This window comes from Paroedura picta, chromosome 15 (genome assembly GCF_049243985.1).
Source record: "Paroedura picta isolate Pp20150507F chromosome 15, Ppicta_v3.0, whole genome shotgun sequence".
In the NCBI taxonomy this organism is placed as follows: domain Eukaryota; kingdom Metazoa; phylum Chordata; class Lepidosauria; order Squamata; family Gekkonidae; genus Paroedura; species Paroedura picta.
The window spans coordinates 29,719,546-29,740,113 of NC_135383.1; the positions used below are offsets into that span (position 1 = coordinate 29,719,546).

A 20,568-nucleotide genomic window follows, 5' to 3' on the forward strand; every position below is an offset into this window, starting at 1 on the left:
ATGACCACCCTTTCCACCTCCTCCAGGCCCGTCACTGACTAATCGGGGGGGGGGGGGTTGACATAACTATATAAGGTTAATATCAACCAATTTTTTAAAAATTAAAATATATTAAAAATGAACGAACTCCCACCCATTCAGTGAAACCCTTTTGGGACCATCAAGAAACCCCAGGATTTCACAAAACTCTTTGGAAAAGCCTGCTTCAAATAATGTGAATTATGGAGTGTGTGACAATTTTCAACCTGTTGACCTGGACAGGACATCCAGCCTACTCCAGTTCTGCCTGCTTGGCACTCCTGGCCTCTTGGTGCCACACATCACTCCCTAGGCTCTCAGCATGTCAAGTGACAAAGCCATCTCGTTGACCAAGTGTCAGTCAACATAGCTTTTACCATAAAATCAAGGACACACACGTGGCCTAAGAACTCTGAGAGATGGAGAAGTGGTAACTGGACTGCCAATCCCAACTGGGTTGTGCCTGTTCTATTATGAAATTGATGTATCTTCACCAGCATTTACCTTGAGACACACAAAGTTACAGGTTCTGTACCTGTACTTAGACTACGTGAATGCTTAGGAGAAACTGGTTACTCACCCCAGCAAGACATTTTTCCAGCGTATCCAAAATAATCAGCTGAGAGAGATACAAGTTTTTTTCAGCAGCTTCACCAAATATTCTCTGGAAGAAAAGAGACCCATTTAAGTTATCATTACAAATACACATTTGCCATCCACGATTCCCAAGTATGGCCTTAAGAACCTCAAAACCAGCAAATATTCTGGATTCGGGGTTTCAGTAAGATTCTGATCCCCCAGATCAAAGCAAAACGTTTGCAAGTAACCACCAAAAGTAAATGTGAGCATGACTTCAACATGGCTGGAATCTCATCCCAGCCCTTTCCCTGAGCCCTGCACTTTCCCCAACCACTGCACTTCTCTTTGCAGTATTCTGATAAAGGGAAACCATGCAGGTTTTTGCTGGATACAGAATTTGCCTTGGAGAAGAAAGAGGCCTTTTGATGCTGAAGATGCTGAAGTCTGTGAAATTCAGAAGACAGATAAAACTGCCCAACAACTACCGAGAGGGGAAGTTCTGATTCCTTCCCCTAGGCCCACACAAGCTCAGAAGGGATGAAGTATTCTACACCAAAAAGGCTTAGCTCTAGGAGGTTCCAAATTGAGAGGCTGTGCAGTCATGGAACCTGCATGTGATGCAGAGGCCACAAAGATGCAGCTTTAGTGCCCAGAGGTGGATCAGAAAGCACCTCTAACACAGTGCCTGTCAGAACTCCAGATGGCCTCAGTCTTCACATGTGCAGAATAAAGTGCCAGAGGGAAAATGTCCTTGACCTTCCATAGCAGAAGGGGATTTTATCTATTAAGTGATGTTCCTTATCTCCTTGCCAGGAAAAGCTTCAGCAGACATTAAACCTCTGTTAAAGGACACAAATTTATTCTCCATTTGCAGGAGGCAAACTGTGGCCCATTGGTGCAGCACTCTCTAGCTTCTGGGAACCACCAAAGTCCTGCTGGCTGTTATGGAGTTTTGCAAAGAACAGTCATCCTTGACCTGATTCAACTATAAAACTTGGCTGGTTCTTAGTCAAGAGTCTCTATTCACTGTCACTTAATACAGTTTGGTTAGGCTTCAATAGTTCCAGGGATTTGGGTCCTACCTAAATCCTGTGATGGATTCTTCCCTTCCTTCCCTCCTCCAGATGTAACCCAAATTGGACGAATGTTGCTCCTTTGAAATACTGCTGTGAGGGACACCCCACCCCAACAACATTAGGGAAGAGTTGGAAGGTTGCTAAAGAGAAGGGGAATTGCCCCACACACATACACTCACACACACAAATATGGTTGTGGATCCTTTCAACAGGCTCCAACACAGAAAGCATTTCTGCTTAGTAAATCAAACACATGTCAGACAACAGGAATTCTGGGAAACAAGACCTTAAAAGAGGGACGTCCACCCACCACACCTGAAACACAGCATCAGTGGCTCACCCCTTTGCACAGGCAAGTAACTGCTTTTGTCCTAGTTACCAGTGAATCAAGGCTTGACTACATCTGATTTCCTCCACATATAAGTCCATAATAACAAAAGAATAGGACTAACCATATTGTTGACATTTTTTAAGATATTTGTGAGTCCACTGATTACTAGCGAAAACTTGTACTTGGAAATGTTGATGAGACATTCCTTGTTATGTTCTGTGCTGACTTTGGTGTGAGTATTCTGTTGGCCAGCTTTGATGGGAAGCTGCAAAAAAGCATAATTGGTGAGCATTCAGAGAGGTAAAAATATGCAGGCAACATTTCCTATATTTAAGGTTTCACAGACAGGGGGGATGGAGTTTATTGATAGTATTATTAGAGGAACAAGTTCTGAGATTTCAACATTATAGGGTTCTAAGCAATACTGCCTTCCCGCCCGTGTCCCCCCCCCCCCTCTCCTTGCACATCTTCCAAGCAGATCTGCAATTCCTTTAACCAACAGAAGGCAGAATGCTTCCATACTCACACCCTTCAAGAGCACAGGCCACTAAATACCAGAAGGCCCCATGTAGGAAGCCTTCAAAAACACCAAGGGGGAGCCCCAGCCATGGTGGCCATTGGAGAGCACCAAAGGTGAGCCGGTGGCAGAGTGGCAGGGCAGCCCCTGAGGCAGCAGCTGGGGAGGAGGGCGAGGAGAAGCCACAGCCCGGTACTGACTGGTCCATGGACCGGGAAAGGTCCCCAGACCAGGGGTTAGGGACAGCTGACCTAGGACATAAAGGAGTTTCCTGTGGAAAGGGGTGGGACTTCTTGCTCCCAACTTTGAATTTAATCCTCTCCTAGAGAGCAATAAGAGCAATTAGCAGCCTCAAGAGGAACAGTGTTTTACATACAGTAGTCACAGGACTCAGTCCACAACACTTGCCCTTAAAAGGGTTCTTAGACAACAGGCCTGGAAGAGGAACTGAAACTCAGAAGGGACACCATTGTGACAAGACTGGTAGGACCCCCTTAGATTCAGGTACAACCCTCCCAATAATGATCAATAGGCCCAAGCTGCCCACTGACAAATCCATTGTTCAGAGACTCTTTAAGTGGGCCATGGCAACAAGGCCTACTGCAGAGGTCCCTCCACCCTGTTTTCACTGCCTGAGGCACAGCAAGAGCGCCATCAGAAAATGAACAGCAGCCATCCCCAAGCCAGTCCCAGCAAACAACAGTAGGGGGGGCAATTGCCACAAGGAGAACCAGGGCAGTCCTCTTCCTGGACACCACACTATATGATTGCAACCTGCCAATGCTGCTGGTGGTCATCCTCACCACTCCACCCAAGGGACTTCCTGGGCACATTTCCAATTATTCCCCCCTTCCCACTTCACAGGTCTCCACATAACTCAAATGATGCCAAACGCATTAGATTGCTATCAAAAGCAGGCAGCCTTTACACACATTTCCAAAATGTACCTGGAGAGTTTAAGGATTAACAGGATGAAATTAACAATGTCATTGCAGTGTAGCAAAAAAGAGACCTGAGGTTGATGTCAGAATGGCATTGTAAGGGTTGGACCAGTCTAATGAAGGACATAATGAGCAGAAATAAAAAATGTATGTGCATGGGAGAGTTTGAACAACCCATTCTAACTATTATAATCTCAAGCCTGAAGAAAAAGGCTTTTTTTGTTTTAGCTACAATTTGCTTGCTGCTACCTGATAAAGAAGGGAGAAGTAGTGGCTCTGTGGCAAAGCCACTGGTTTTACACATCAAGAACTAGGGGACCCTAGGGGGAAGTGACCGTGTCCTCATAGAATTCCTTTTGAGATGGGGAGCCAAGGAAACTTGTAGTCAGACGCGGATGTTGGATTTTCGTAGGGCAAACTTTAATAAACTCAGAGACATGATGAGTGTCATATCATGGATACCATGCGCTGCACTTTCGCACACGTGCGTATGCGCAAAAGTGCGGCGCATGTGCATTCCGGCCGCGCATGACGCATGCGCAGCCCTGCTTCCCTCTCCCCCCTCCCACAGTAAGAAGCTTGCCGGGCCGCAAGCTTGCGGCCTGGGAAGTTTCTTACTGCGGGGGGGGGTGGGAGAGGGAGCCACGGCCCGATGCCAGGGCCTTTGCGACCCGGCACCGGGCTGTGGCCCGGTGGTTGGGGACCACCGATGCATTGGACCCTGGTGCAAAAGGTCACTCCTGAGCGGGAGTGTCCAGAGTCTCTCTGCTTACATTTGTGTGAGCTCGTAGAACCAGAGACTTCTGAGACAGAATAGGGCAATGAAGATCACAGTGGCTCCTTTCCAGCTGATCCTGTTCAGCAGCCTGCTGAGTAGTGGTAACGGTGGAAACATGTACAGCAGACCTGGAGGCCAGTGGCATGAGTGAGTTTTCATCTTCGGCCTGTCTGTGGTAGAACCGCAAAATGAACATTTGGGTCTGAGTGATCTTGGGTGTCACTAGCAGATCTATCACTGGGGTCCCAAACTTGGGTGTGATCCGGAGAAATAAGTCCCGAAGTAAGGCCCATTTCCCAAGGTCCAGGTCCATCAGCTGAGTCAGTCCGCTTGTTTGTTCACCTGGCCCTGTAGGTGCTTTGCCTTTAGGCTCCACAAGTGGCATTCCACACAGGCCAGGAGGTGGCAAGCCTTGAGGTAAAATGTGTAGGATCGCATTCCTCCTTGCCTTCATACTCATGTTGTCTGTCCAGACCAGAACATGTTCGCTGCAGAACATCGGTAGAAATGCCTGGAGGGCCAGGTGCATGGCCTGGAGCTCCAACCAGTTGTTGCTGTACCACGTTTCCTGGACTGACCACCCTCCCTGGGCTGTTTGTCCCTTGCAGTGGGTTCCCCAGCCGCACTGGCTGGCATGATGTAAATGTCATTTGTTTCAGTTGCATGAAGCCCATGCCGTGTTGTAAATTTTGTATGTGAGTCCACCAGAGTAGCCTCACCAGTGGAGCCACCCTCCTGTTTTCTCCTGAAGATGTTGTGCTGAAATTGGAGGAGGGCCCACTGCAGGGGTCAGAAATGGAATCGTGCCCAGGGCACCATGTCAATGGTATATATGATCAGGCCATGAACTGCTGCCAGGTGCATCAGATCTGTGGCCTCATCCACAATGATTCATTGTGTCAGGTGAACTAGTTTTTTCTGTTTCTCCTCTGTCCCCGGGCCGCCAGGAGGGCTGCGAGACCCACCGCCACGACCCTCCCCTCTCCCTCTCCTTCTCTTTCCCCAGCTGCACCAGCGGGCTGTCCCAAACTAGTGACTCCCCTCCCTCACCTTCCCACCTCCTGGGGTCTCCAGAAGGAGAACTGTGCCCTCACGGGCCAGCCCCGCTCTCTCCGTCCAAATCTTGCTTTTTTTGTATCTCCAACTCTTCTTGTGGGATGCCTCTCCCTGCTTCCCATGGGGAGTCAGAGGAGGACAATGAAGGATACTTGGGAACGGGAAGGGGAGGCCCAGCTGGACCCCGCTTCCTTTGTGGCTTTGGATTTGCTCTCGCCAAGCCGCCACGCCGTCCCTGATTGCCACCGCAGCCCACCCATGCGATGAACCTGTGCGGCTCCCGCTCCGGCAGCCTCCATGGCCTCGTGCTGTCAGCAGCAGCCGCAGGCAAACCGGCCCCGCACTGACATCACCACCACAGGGCAAAGCAAGGGGCGGGAGAGGAAGCTCATTAAAGGGGCCTGGCCGAGGCAGACAAAGAGTGCCACGGGGACCTCCGCATCGGTGCCGAGCAGGAGCGCTCAGCCCCGGCGTTCCCCCTTGCCCTGCAAAGGGCCGCGCAGAGCAGGCCGTGGTTGACATACATCACCCTGGGAAAGGGGAAGTGCCCCTGAGCATGGGCAGAGGGCTTTCGTGCCTTGGCTGCTGCTCGCCGCCTGGATGTGGGGACAGGTGGCTGAGGGTCACCATGTTTTGCAAAGTGGAAGGGCTAATCCAGGAAAGATACAGGCATCCGAATGAGCAGGCAGGAGGCCCAAATAGAGTATAAAAAAATAAATCAAAAAATATATTTGCAAATATATATTGCAAATATATTTGCAAGCCACAATGGGGACTGAAAGACAGATTTCCTTCCCAGCAAAGCTGACGCGGATCTTTTGTAACTTCCCCGCAAAAGCGAAAAAGAGGGCATATTTCCAGGGATCTACTAAACGGAATGACAAGATCCATTGTTCCTAATGGGCATTCTTGTCATTCCTTTTAGTACTTCCCATATTTCAAAGGAGTGATCACTAGGGCAGATTGCATTTCAAATGATCCTATTGTTGAACCTGTGATCATTGCTAACTAGTTCTATTCCTAATCTTCCAACTATCCCCTAATCATTTTGGCCACCCTCTGTTGCCTGGAGATGAGCTGCGAAATCAGGGGATCCCCAGGTCCCCCTGGGGACTGGCAGCTCTACTTCCAGCCCCCCCCCCCCCAAGGACATTTTATCCTTTTTAAAGAACAGCCCAAAGGAGGACATGTCATTTAAAAAGACATCTGGTAATCCTAGCTTAATATCTTTATTAATTTACTTAATTTATACTCCGCATTCCCCCCAATGGGGACCCAAAGCTGCTTGCATCCTCTTTCTCATCTCCATTTTTATCATCACAGCAACCTTGTGAGGTAGGTTAGGCCGAGAGTGTATGACTGGCCCAAGGGCACCAAGCAAGCTTCCATGGCAGCAGTCAGAATTTGAACCTGGGTCTCTGAGACCGTAGTCTGACACTCTTAACTACTACACTGACACTCTTAACTACTTAACTACTACCCTACACTGGCTTCTGTAAGCAAATAAAGGTCATTTTTTAAAGTAATCTTGATTAAGAGTTCTGGAGATCTTAAAATCTCAGTATTTTGACTAGTTTCTTAGTATTTGTGGCTAGTCTTTATAAAAAGTATCACATGGACTCATTTATTTGCTTGTTTGTTTGTTTATTTCTTATGCTGCCCTTCCATATGGCTCAGGGCGGTTTACATATAATTTGATTTGCACCCTACTCTAGATTCAGACACCATTATTGGCATATGATTTGACCTACATATAGCAACAAAATTCCAGGCACATACATATGTAAAACAACAATAGTGCCTTATGTCGTGCAGCCAATCTGCATCACAGGTAAATTGGCCCTTAAGATACCCCCCCCCCGGTCTCAGTAAAACTGTCAAGCGTTGACCAGTCCCTGGTGATAAAATGATTGGGGACCCCTGCTTTAGAAGACTCCTCATCAGAATGCATGGATGACCTTCCTGGGACTGCAATATGCTCTTTTCAGGGCTGCTTTTGTCTTCCAAGAGGCTGTTGGTTCCTCCTGTGAATCATGCCTACCTCTATAATGGGGCGGGGGGGGGGAGTGACTATCTCTATACTGATCCTCCCCTACCCTTCTCCTGCTGTCCCATTCTTCAGACAGCTGCCAGAAAACTTTTCATATATTTGATCAAATGTCTAGAAATTGTAGGCTGCCCGGAGGCTCTGTCTCTGGCGTGTTACAGGTCGCCTCATGTGCAAGCGGCTCCCGTGTAACGGATGAGGCCCATTCCACACCATGCCAATCTTTTCAAAAATGGCCACCGCACACCTCTGTACTTGGGCACATGGGTTCCCCTTCTTCTCACTTGTTCCTTGGGAAAGCCGGACTGGTGGTTGGGGGACGGTCCCAGAGGAGGTGCCCACCAACTTATTTGCCCTTTTGTTGTCTTCTCCTACAATGGGAAATTCTCTCCCCTTCTGAGAGTAAAATATCATCATGTTCCATTTTTTTCCAGGAAGCTGAAAAGCAGTCCCTATAATGGCTGCCAATCAAACAATTGGGAGGATCGCCTCGAATAGCTCTGCTCCCTTTCTTGCCTTCTGTTTAGCTGTAGCTCGCAAGACTGCTCCTTAGAAGGCCAGATCCTGAAGATGAAACTGAAATACTTTGGCCACCTTATGAGACGGAAGGACTCCCTGGAGAAGAGCCTAATGCTGGGAGTAATTGAGGGCAAAAGAAGAAGGGGACGACAGAGAATGAGGTGGCTGGATGGAGTCACTGAAGCAGTCGGTGCAAACTTAAATGGACTCTGGGGAATGGTAGAGGACAGGAAGGCCTGGAGGATCATTATCCATGGGGTCGCGATGGGTCGGACACGACTTCGCACCTAACAACAACAAGCAAGAAAGGCAATCCAACTTAGTAAATTTAGAAGCCCCACTATTTAAAGAATAAGGCTCTTCCTCTTAGATGGTCTGCAACGCTGCCTGCTCAGTGCTCTCCCTATTGAGGCAGGAAACGAACTGATTCCTGGGTGACTCACACCTGATGACAACAGGAAGAAGAACTTTGTAAAGTCTTGCCTCCCTGATGGATTGGTGGAAATCACTTGAAAGATATCCTCACCCTATAGAGGAAGAACAGATTTTTCTCAATATATGTTGGTGAAAACATGACTGACAGAACCTAGATTCAACTTTATCTGAGTCACTGCTACAGTATCAATTATTAGAAGCAACTCAACTAATCCGAATATTTACCGTGCTCTGTTTCAAGTTATAATCCATGAAGTCTTCAAAAGTTCACAAACCAACCATTTCCCTCATGCGTCGTTTTCCACTCAACAGAGCAATGGAATCATGCCAAAAACGTACCTGGAGGAAGTTATACCTTTGAGCAAAGTCAGCAGTTTTTGATCAAAACAGAATACAAACTAAAAGTTGCACTTCTCCCACATGCGTGCACACACACACACACCAAGAAAAGTCTGTATTATGCAGTGTTGTCCCAGGCACAGAAGTGACAAAAGACAGGGGGGAAAAAAGAAAACTGGGCAGAAAACAAAGTGGGGTAGTCATCTCATAAGTAATCATGGGACTCATAAGCCTCTCTAAGTGAGTCCGATAGCGGCTATCATAGAATCATAGAGTTCGAAGGGGCCATACAGGCATCTAGACCAACCGCCAGCCCAACGCAGGATTAGCCCTAAGCATCCTAAAGCATCCAAGAAAAGTGTGTATCCAACCTTTGCTTGAAGACTGCCAGTGAGGGGGAGCTCACCACCTCCTTAGGCAGCCTATTCCACTGCTGAACTACTCTGACTGTGAAATATTTTTTCCTGATATCTAGCCTATATCGTTGTACTTGAAGTTTAAACCCATTACTGCGTGTCCTCTCCTCTGCAGCCAACAGAAACAGCATCCTGCCCTCCTCCAAGTGACAACCTTTCAAATACTTAAAGAGGGCTATCATGTCCCCTCTCAACCTCCTTTTCTCCAGGCTGAACATTCCCAAGTCCCTCAACCTTTCTTCATAGGGCTTGGTCCCTTGGCCCCAGATCATCTTGGTCGCTCTCCTCTGTACCCTTTCAATTTTATCTACGTCCTTCTTGAAGTGAGGCCTCCAGAACTGTACACAGTACTCCAAGTGTGGTCTGACCAGTGCCGTATACAATGGGACTATGACATCTTGTGATTTTGATGAGATGCCTCTGTTGATACAGGCCAAAATGGCATTTGCCTTTTTTACCGCTGCATCACACTGCCTGCTCATGTTTAGTTTACATTCCACAAGTACCCCAAGGTCTCATTCACACACAGTGTTACCTAGAAGCGTATCCCCCATCCAGTAGGCATGCTTTTCATTTTTCTGACCCAGATGCAGAACTTTACACTTATCTTTATTAAATTGCATCTTGTTCTCATTTGCCCATTTTTCCATTGTGTTCAGATCTCGTTGAAGTCTGTCTCTATCTTCCGGAGTGTTTGCCAGTCCTCCCAATTTGGTGTCATCTGCAAACTTGATGAGTAGTCCCTCCACCCCCTCATCTAGATCATTAATAAATATGTTAAAAAGTACCGGGCCAAACACCGAGCCTTGAGGTACCCCGCTACTCACCTCTCTCCAGTCTGATGATACACCATTGACAACAACTCTTTGAGTGCGGTTCTCTAACCAATTCCCTATCCACTTAACTATCTGAAAATCCAGATTGCAGTCCTTCAATTTATCCATCAGAACATCATGGGAAACCTTGTCAAAAGCTTTACTAAAATCCAAGTAAATGACATCAACCGAATTTCCCCGATCTAGCAAACCTGTCACTTGGTCAAAAAAGGAAACAAGGTTGGTCTGGCAGGACCTGTTGGAGACAAATCCATGCTGACTTCCTTGGATCACCAAATTGTCCTCCAGATGTTTGCAGATTGCTCCCTTTAATATCTGCTCCATTATCTTCCCCACAACAGAGGTCAGACTCACTGGTCTGTAGTTTCCCGGGTCATCCTTCCTCCCTTTTTTGAAGATTGGAATAACATTTGCTCTCTTCCAGTCCTCCGGGACATCTCCAGTCCTTAAAGAGGTTCCGAAGATGATGGACAAGGGCTGTGCAAGTTCTCTGGAAAGTTCTTTGAGTACTCTCGGGTGTATTTCATCCGGGCCAGGGGATTTGAACTCATCCAGTGCAGCTAAATGCCTCTCGACAACCTCTCTATCCATGTTAACCTGCCACCCAGACACTGTCCTTTGGCTATGGCCATCTCTAGATGTGCCTAAGCACTTTGACCTGTGGGAAAAAACAGATGTAAAATAGGCACTAAGCCTTTCTGCTTTCTCTGCATCTTCCATTAGAGTTTGTCTATCCGCACCCAACAGCGGGCCTATTGCCTCCTTTACTTTACGTTTGCTCCTCACATAACTGAAAAATCTTTTCTTGTTACAATGGGCTTCCCTGGCCAATCTTAGCTCACTCTCAGCTTTGGCCTTTCTTATGATTGATCTACAGTGCCTAGTAACCTGTAGGTACTCTTCTTTAGAGCTCTGTCCTTCCCTCCATTTCCTGAACATTTTCCTTTTCTTTCTCTTTCTTAGTTCCTCTACGTTTTCCTTTTCTTTCTTAGTTCCTCTTGACAATCTCCTGATTGTTAGGCACTTGATCACATCTGTGTTGGTAGGATGTCACTGGCCTTGCAGCGTAATAGTCTTGAAAGCCCATATTCTGAAAACATCCCTTGATATAGTTAAGCATCTGAACCTAACGATCGTCCTGCCATTCAGAAGCCATTGGCAACATTGCTAGCCGGATCTGAACTTCCACAAAGTGGATGACAGTGACTTCAAGCTACACTAGTCCAGCTTAAGCTATGCTTTGTCAGTCATACTTTACTTCATTATGCATAGGGAGATCACATGAGAATACATCTTGTGTACCTGTATACACTTTTTTAAAAACCTCTTTACCATTACAAGCATCCTAACCAAACTGGCTGCAGCACTTATAATCCTGTGCACACCTCGGTTGACTTTGAAAAGGTTGCCAAATCTGGACTCTAATACCAGACCACTGGTTGCTTCAAAAACAGACTCTGAAATTGCATCAAACGCACAGCACCTCCATCTACCCTCTAGGAAAACCTGTCCTTTTCTTGGATTTTGTCATGAAAATGACCAGACAGCAATGGACTCAGCGACGGACTACCCACCTCCTGCACAGATAACAAGGGCACCCAGCTATGCACGGACACCACAGAGGCTCTGACATATTTGCACCTTCCTCACTTGAGGTAGCCTACCTGGCACTGACCACAAGGCATTCTCCGAGGAGGAAGCCACTCCAAGACATTTTAAAGAGGCAATGATTTTTTTGTTTTTGTTTTGCTGTTAGGGCTTTTAATAGGATGTGGGCTGCTCGGGCATTATTTAGGATTTCACTGTATTTTGTATGCTTTAATTTGCACTTGGAGACATGAGGAAAGGAAATGTATAAAGATTTCTATTACATAAAATGCTTGGGGATTTCCCAGACATGAAGAAAAATATGCTGCCACAGGAAACCCCAAGGATCTGGAACTGAATGATTTTCACAATCTATTGTAGGGCGTATTTATTTTATTTCTTATATTTCTATATCGCCTTCCCTTGCGGGCTCAGGGTGGTTGACCCAGAACATAGGGAAAGTGCAGCGCAATTCATATTATCAGGTAAACAACAATCACAGTGGATTCCGTAACTGAAGAGAACATTAATTTGCTAACTATGATCCCATAGATTGGTCATTTGGCATTCAGTTCACAGGGAGGGGTTTAGTTTTCAAACATGATAATCCAGTAGTCTGAATTAACCATGCATAGAATCATAGAGTTGGAAGGAGCCATACAGGCCATCTAGTCCAACCCCCTGCTCAACGCAGCCCTAAGCATACAAGAAAAGTGTGTAACCAACCTTTGCTTGAAGACTGCCAATGAGGGGGAGTTCACCACCTCCTTAGGCAGCCTATGCCACTGCTGAACTACTCTGACTGTGAAAATTTTTTTCTGATATCTAGCCTATATCGTTGGGGGGGGGGGATGCCCCAAAAGCACACCTAGCACCCATTGTATTTACAAGTACAACGGGCTTGGTCCCTAGTATGGTATAAACTCACAAATGGAAAAGCTTCACTAAGTACAAAGATCATTAGAATGCACAGCTGCCTAGAAATTGTACATAGAATCATAGAATCTTTAACCGCTCCTATTAAATAAAAGGGTAAGGCAACCTGGGGAGGAGTTAGGGCGGGCCCTGTCCAGGATAAAAACTCAGAGGGCCCAATCAGGAGCCGCAAAGCCTGCTGGGAAGGAGCCTCTGACAGGCCCTGACTGAGGGGAGGAGGCCATTCCAAGAGCAACGCAGGGGAGCCTGAGGGCCTTCCTTTTGAGGGGGGGGGACTTTCCCCTTCTGCCAAACAGTTGCCTGACAGGGAGGCCACAGAAAAGCCCCTTCTCACTTAAAATACTGCTCTGGCCAGGGGTTAGACACAGCCAAGCCATGTGTCTTTCTTCTTTGCAACTCTCTGCAGATTTGAGGCCACTGCACAGCGTTATTCTGCAGAGGAAGCTGGCTCTTTTGTCTCCTGTTTCATCTGCACAACAACCCTGTGCAGTAGGCCTCAAATCTTTCAATTCAATAACAACCTGTGCGGGAAGCCTTAAATGTTTCTTCTCTACCACAACCCTGCCCAAAGTAGCTCTTTCTGCCTGGGGAGCTGATCTTTATACTCTGCAGATGAGCTGTAATTCCAGGAGCTCTCCAGGCCACACCTGTAGGTTGGCTACCCCTGGGTTGGAAATATTCCTGGAGGTTTGGAGGTGGGACTTCAAAATCGTACAATGCCTCAGAGTCCAGCCTTCAAAGGAGCCATTTTTGCCTGCAGTTGGTAGGGAGTGGTGCAGGAGTGTCCCTCCTGGCCTATGGGTTATGGCCAGCCCTTACCATCAACTGTTTGTATTCTGGGGCGCAGACAGGCAGACCAGCATCAGTCCTGTGAGTCTGGAAAGTGCAGGAAGATCTAAATAAATATTTACAGCCTGAAACTGTAAATAGAGAACAAGTAAATGTCTTGATACACATAGTAACTGAAATTACTTATTGGCCTGGCAAATAACCTTGGCCTGGCAAATAAAAAAAACAGTATAAAAAACCTTACTAAGGTCAAGACTGCTGTACACAGAGAGACTTCCTCTTAGGGTTGCCAGCTTCCCTGTGAGACTCGCTACCCCACCTCCCTCATGGAGAGTCTACTATGGGGAGAGAAAGGGAAGACGATTAGAAAATGCTTTGAGACACCTGAGGCCTGCTGAATCACTGCAGCCCATTCCCAGTTCTCTCAGATCTCTCACAACCCCACATATCTCACAGGTTGACTATTGTGGAGAGATGAATGGAAAAGGTGTTTGTAAACCGCTTTGAGACTCCTTTGGGTAGTAAGCAATAGGGTACAAAAATCTGTTCTTCTAAGGAGCAACCATGAAAGAAGCATGTGGGCACATAACATTTTACCAACAGTGAAAACATGGAAGACAGAAGGAATAGGGTGGACACCTGTGTACTGTGTACCCCATTTGTATTAGGGCAGAGGGGCATTTCAGTGAATGTGGCCTAATTCACACAAGAAGGGAAATGACGCAGAACTGGGAGGAATTGGTTGCCTTGTAATCTTCCCCTATGAAGAGTTTCCAGTCTGATTTTCCCTTCACATATCTGAGGACATGGCTCTGGAAAGCTCATCTGTAACCACTATGCCACAATTTCCAAAGGTCAGTCCTCTCCCACACTAAACGAACATTCCACACCACAGGTTCTTGACACCCATATCTCCACACCCATGCCCTCATTTGCCACCATGCCACCACAACCTCCCACACAACACACACATTCAACCCTTACAGACTGGACAACTCCTCCCCTTCCTCTTCCCACTGCCAAGCTCCAGCACCCATTGTATTCTTGGATACAACGGGCTTTGACCCTAGTCATAGAATAATAGAGTTGGAAGGGACCTCATGGGTCATCGTCCAACCCCCTGCACTACCATAGAATCATAGAGTTGGAAGGGGCCAACAGGCCATCTAGTCCAACCCCCTGCTCAACGCAGGATCAGCCCTAAGCATCCTAAAGCATCCAAGAAAAGTGTGTATCCAACCTTTGCTTGAAGACTGCCAGTGAGGGGGAGCTCACCACCTCCTTAGGCAGCCTATTCCACTGCTGAACTACTCTGACTGTGAAAATGTTTTTCCTGATATCTAGCCTATATCATTGTACTTAAAGTTTAAATCCATTACTGGGTGTCCTCTCCTCTGCAGCCAACAGAAACAGCACCCTGCCCTCCTCCAAGTGACAACCTTTCAAATACTTAAAGAGGGCTATCATGTCCCCTCTCAACCTCCTTTTCTCCAGGCTGAACATTAAGTTAAGTCCCTCAACCTATCTTCATAGGGCTTGGTCCCTTGGCCCCAGATCATCTTCGTCGCTCTCCTTTATACCCTTTCAATTTTATCTACGTCCTTCTTGAAGTGAGGCCTCCAGAACTGCACACAGTACTCCAAGTGTGGCCTGACCAGTGCCGTATACAATGGGACTATGACATCTTGTGATTTTGATGTGATGCCCCTGTTGATACAGCCCAAAATGGCATTTGCCTTTTTTACCGCTGCATCACACTGCCTGCTATGCACACTGCCTGCTATGCAGAACATTCACATCCCTATCGCTCATCTACTGTAACCTGCCACCCCTTTGCCTTCACAGTTCCCAATGAACAGAGCCAGCTTAGAGTAGTGGTTAAACAGAAAATATGACAATTAAATTAAAGCTCACATATTGGTATGGTGGTTCTTCATTGGTAAAAGTAAATGATGAAAGAAGTCTAGAACCTTCCTTGGAGAAGTGAAGTACATCTATCAGTGTCTCGCTAGGTCTCGCTGGTTCCCTTTGTACTGGATTGCCAGTTTGATTTGGCTTGGCTTCTGTGATTTGATACTGGCTCGATTGGGCTTAAAAACATCAGCTGACGATTCTGCTTGGTTTCTGCAATTTGACACTGGTTCTGTTGGGCTTGCAATAGTGCCCCTTACTTCAGCTGATTCCTGTGGGATTCTCTCATTTAACATGGGTTGTGTTCAATTTTGCTGCATTGGCCTTTGGTGCTTCTGGGATTCTCCACTGTGCTTGTTCTGTTACACTGGAAGGCTTTTGGCCACTGGTGGCTTTTGTTTGTCGGCTATTGCCTTCTTTGTCTTCGAGAAAGCATAGGATTTTCCACACATAGGAAACAATAGAGACACCTAGGATAGCTGGGAGAATCTTGATCAAAACCCACAGAATCAGACTACTTGATCCAATTTGGGTAAATGAGAACAAGATGCAATTTAATAAAGATAAGTGTAAAGTTCTGCATCTGGGTCAGAAAAATGAAAAGCATGCCTACTGGATGGGGGGTACACTTCTAGGTAACACTGTGTGTGAACGAGACCTTGGGGTACTTGTGGATTGTAAACTAAACTTGAGCAGGCAGTGTGATGCAGCGGTAAGAAAAGCGAATGCCATTTTGGGCTGTATCAACAGAGGCATCACATCAAAATCACAAGATGTCATAGTCCCACTGTATACGGCACTGGTCAGACCACACCTGGAGTACTGTGTGCAGTTCTGGAGGCCTCACTTCAAGAAGGACGTAGATAAAATTGAAAGGGTACAGAGGAGAGCGATGAAGATCATCTGGGGCCAAGGGACCAAGCCCTATGAAGATAGGTTGAGGGACTTGGAAATGTTCAGCCTGGAGAAAAGGAGGTTGAGAGGGGACATGATAGCCCTCTTTAAGTATTTGAAAGGTTGTCACTTGGAGGAGGGCAGGATGCTGTTTCTGCTGGCTGCAGAGGAGAGGACACGCAGTAATGGGTTTAAACTTCCAAGTACAACGATATAGGCTAGATATCAGGAAAAAAATTGTTCACAGTCAGAGTAGTTCAGCAGTGGAATAGGCTGCCTAAGGAGGTGGTGAGCTCCCCCTCACTGGCAGTCTTCAAGCAAAGGTTGGATACACACTTTTCTTGGATGCTTTAGGATGCTTAGGGCTGATCCTGCGTTGAGCAGGGGGTTGGACTAGATGGCCTGTATGGCCCCTTCCAACTCTATGATTCTATGAATTTACTTGAAACTTGGTGGATAGTCTTTAGTGAACAGGCAGCACTACGTTTCCTGCATGTTTGCATTCACTCGTGTGAAAACAGCCACTCCACATGCACACACCCTGAAAGAATAACAGGGAATAACAAACTCCAAACCTTTTGAAGGTCCAAAATAATGAGCTAAAATCCCCAAACAATATTGGAAACCTGAATAATCTAGTACACATCCCTAATGATATACCTGAAAAGCTCTCACAAGCAAATACTTCATATCTGCCACTCTGAATCAAGTAACTGGAATGTCATACAAGTAGCTTAAAAACACCACAACTCCAACCCAGAACCTAAAGAAATAAAGATGTTCCTGAAATGAACAAGTTTGCTAAATTTAAGCACACTCAAAATCTCTAGCAGAAACCTCCTATTGCAGGATACTTTATTAAGACAAGGCTCCAGGATAGCGTTAAGCTTTTATACAGATGTTTTGCTATGATTATGCCAATAAAGGTATTTGAATTTGAAATTTGATAGTTTTAAGCAAGAAACAATGGCCCTGTCAGAGAAAAACTCACAGCCCATGAATCAAAGGGAGATGCAGAATTGTCTCTCAGGATGGTTCAATTTTAAACCCTGGTGCTTCCCACCACCACTTGAGACTATGGGCCATTTCGCACAGAGCTCAAAGTTGCTATTTGGTTGCTGTTAGCGAAAGCGCTACTTCAACTAGCGAAATGTAACTAGCTGTGCCCGTAACGCACAGCTGCGGTTTTTGCGGAATTTAGCACTTTCACTTCTCGTCACTTTCGTAACCCACAGGCTTCCGGTTCTCCGTCTTTTCGCTACAAAGGAGGTCCCTTTTTAGCGCTTCTGGTCTCCCGTGCCCGTCAATCAAACTGCGGCCACACCTTTGACCTCGACCCTAAAGCCGGACTTGTCGGGGTCCCCTTTTTTTTAAAAAACCCAGGAAAACCCGTAGCAACGCGTTATCGTCAAATCATTGGCGCCCTTGGAACGTGTTTTCTATTGTTTTCTATGAACCAGAGGTTGATGCATTGATATGTTTGAAAGGTTAATCCCCGCCCACAGTACACGCCCACAGGTTACCTGCTTATATGCACCTGGGCAGACACGCGGTCGGCCTCTCTTTGTTTGCGTAGCCTACTGCCCGCAGCACAGGTTAACGTTGCAATGGAGAGGATTATTTTTCAATTGTTGGCTCGGGTGATTGCCTTGGTCCAGCGTATCCGCACCAGTGTGCAGCATAGGAGGGCTGCTTCAGAGGAATACCGAGAACGTATTACCAGAGCGATGACCAGCAGCACAAGACGTTCTCAACGGGCAACCATGGCGGCAAAGAGGCACTGGCAAGCTCTGGCAGAGGTCCGGTTCCCCCCCCGGTTCTGGGCGGACGAAAGATCCTCTGACTGGTGGGAAAATTTTGTGTGGGCTCGCTGGGATGATGACCACTGGATTGCCAACTTTAGAATGTCTAGGGGGACATTTTTTGAACTCGTGGAGGCTCTACGTGGACGCATGGAGAGGCAAGTCACTGGCATGCGGCGCCCCGTGCCAGTGGAAAAAAGGGTGGCGGTCGCATTGTGGTACTTGGCAACCCCTCAGTACTTCCGGACAGTAGCCCAGCAATTCGGACTCGGAGTCACTACGGTTGGCGATATCCTTAAGGAGTTCTGCCTCGCCATGGAGGCGGAATTGTTCAGCAAAGTCGTGTGCCTCGGAGACCGGCTTGGAGCGGTGAGTATCATTCGATCCCCTTTGCCCTTTAAATTTTTTTTCTTGTTTGACAGGTCAGCAACGAAGACGCGATACACCCCACGCTGACATGCCATGGCTTATATTCTTTTCTTTCCCTTATTCCAGAGTATGGACGGGTTTGCCAGGCTCGGATTCCCGCATTGTTTTGCGGCCGTCGATGGAAGCCACATCCCTATCCGTGCCCCCGGGGGAAGCATAAAGGAGTTCGGTAACAGGAAGGACTTTTGTTCTGTTCTCCTGCAAGGAACTGTGGACTTCTCCGGCCGGTTTATCGATGCCGAGGTGGGGTGGAGTGGCAGGAGGCATGATGCCCTTGTTTTCAGGGAATCCAACCTCAGGAAAGCCATGGACGAAGGGGTCTTTGTTCCAGGAAACCCCACCGCCACCATTGAGGGCGTGCGTGTGCCGCCGTTGGTGCTCGGGGACGGAGCCTACCCAATACGACGCTGGCTCATGACTCCCTACAAGCGGCCAAGGACAGACGTGCATAGCCACTACAACCTCACTCACTCCCGGGCAAGGAATGTAGTGGAGCGTGCCTTTGGACGTTTGAAGTCCCGGTTCCGTTGCCTGATGTCCCGACTACACGTGCATATAGACAATGTGACTCCGCTGATCATCGCGTGTGTCATTTTGCACAACATATGCGAGGACAAGGGACATAACATCCCCTTCCCTGTGGATGAACCTGATCCTGTTGTCCTTGAGGACACACAAGACATCCCTGAAGCAAGGAGAAGAAGAATCTATGCAGAGGGGTGCAAGGTTCGGGACGCCATAGCCACCCACATCTACAGAAACAGGAGGCGTGTTTAATTGTTTTTCCCACTCTCTTGTTGTTGAATAAAGTTTAGTGTTCTTTGTTTAACCTTGTCTTGTGCGGTTTGTGTACTTTGCCAGCAAAAAAACGGGGATTCTCTGGTCCAAAAGCACTTTGACAGCCCTAAACGCTAACTCCCACTGAAATTGACACACACAACACGGAAGCGCTGAGCGGGGAAAGTTCGGGGAGGCGGGTAGCCAGGAAGTATTGGCGACCCCTGTCAAACCGGAGGATCAATCCACTTATGTTCCAAGGAATAATTTTATTGGTGGGCAGCTTTGATACATTTAAAATAGGGGTGGTCGATCGGAGCAACGCACGTTCGTTCCCTAACCGTCATTCCGAAGATGCCGAAGCCACGGAAGGGCTCCTTCTGGCAGCGCGCCGAGGCTGAGGCACTTCTGGAGCTGGTGCTCCAATCGAAAAGTGTTGGCCGCCTTATGGCCAGCACCCACTGCCACACCAAGGGTGCTTACCTGGTGTTGGCATCAAAGCTGAGGGAGAGGGGCTATGTCCGGACCTGGGAGCAGGTCCGGACAAAATTTAAGCGAGTGAAGCTGGACTTCCTCAACAGTCTGGAGCAGTTGGGGGGGGTCCCGCAGCCAAGCGGGAGGACGGTCTTTCACGACCAGATGGTTAAAATATGGGAGAAGGCTGGGAAGCCCCCCCTGGAAATGAGGAGGCATATGGGTAAGTATGCCCTCGTTGTTTTGCCCTTAAACATGCATGGCATGACTAGCTGCCTCTTTCCCCTACTGTCCCCAATGAAATTCGAAATAGTATTTATATGCTGTCAACCCCCTCTGACTTAGCCCGCCAGTACTGTGTGGAACCACTTTGGTTATGCGCTTTGACTCTAACTGTGGTGTGTCTACCAGCTGTGTTTCATCTCTGGTTTGTGTGCTTTTAATTATGATTTCTCTTTTTCTTTGCCCAGCCACACAATCACCATCCAAGATGGGAAAAGCACCTGAGCGTGAGGAGGAGGAAGAGGGGCCTTCCACCTCAGGACAGGCTGCAGGTGAGAGTTTTATGCCTCTGCGGGAGACCCATGTGTGTGTTCCCCCATGGAGCAATATGGGAGCCTGCTGTGATGCTCCCATTTGAAGTGTTATTAAATTCTTTGTTTGATTTCTATAGCAGAAACTATGGAGGCAAGGCTGCGTGCCATGGAGGCAAGGGTGACTGCCTTAGAGGCCGAAGTGGCAGAGCTCAAAGGGGAGTTAGAGCAGCAAAGGCAGCAGAGGGAGGCGGAAGAACGTAGGTTATGTTCTCCACTGCCCAACTCTTCTCACACTGTGGCTAAGGCCACCAATAAGTGTATGCATGTAAACTACAAAAATAGGAAAATATGTGTGGCACTAATGTGTACTTTTTCTCCCTCCCCACACAGTTAAGAAGAAGGAGGACGAAGAGGTCTTCCGGCGCAAAGTTAGGGGGACCGTGGGACGGCTGTGCAGGAGAGTGAGGGCGCTGGAAGGGGCTGGGGAGGGGAGCGGTGGGACCTAAGTTTTTATTTCTTTTTGTGTTTTGGGGTGGGGGGTGTTG

The 20,568-nt window shown here is 47.5% G+C and overlaps 1 protein-coding gene and 1 long non-coding RNA gene across 6 annotated transcripts in view; one reads left to right on the forward strand and one right to left on the reverse strand.

Moving 5' to 3' along the window:
- NF1 (neurofibromin 1) overlaps positions 1-20,568 on the reverse strand; it is a 365,186-nt gene that overhangs the window by 334,966 nt on the left and 9,652 nt on the right. For 2 of the 5 annotated variants that reach the window (XM_077311866.1, XM_077311865.1), the window contains exons 1-3: positions 4,236-5,155; positions 2,126-2,269; positions 599-682 (exon numbers count right to left, since the gene is read on the reverse strand). In XM_077311866.1, coding sequence (XP_077167981.1) covers positions 599-682; positions 2,126-2,269; positions 4,236-4,769 — 762 coding nt within the window. In that variant the 5' untranslated portion in view covers positions 4,770-5,155. Of the gene's footprint in view, positions 1-598; positions 683-2,125; positions 2,270-4,235; positions 5,156-8,522; positions 8,637-20,568 lie in introns of those variants that run through there. The other 3 variants (XM_077311869.1, XM_077311867.1, XM_077311868.1) reach the window with 2 other exon arrangements.
- On the forward strand, positions 19,639-20,524 carry LOC143824735 (uncharacterized). The gene is made up of 3 exons (XR_013226854.1): positions 19,639-20,041; positions 20,161-20,280; positions 20,414-20,524. It is a non-coding gene; the product is annotated as an uncharacterized LOC143824735 (long non-coding RNA).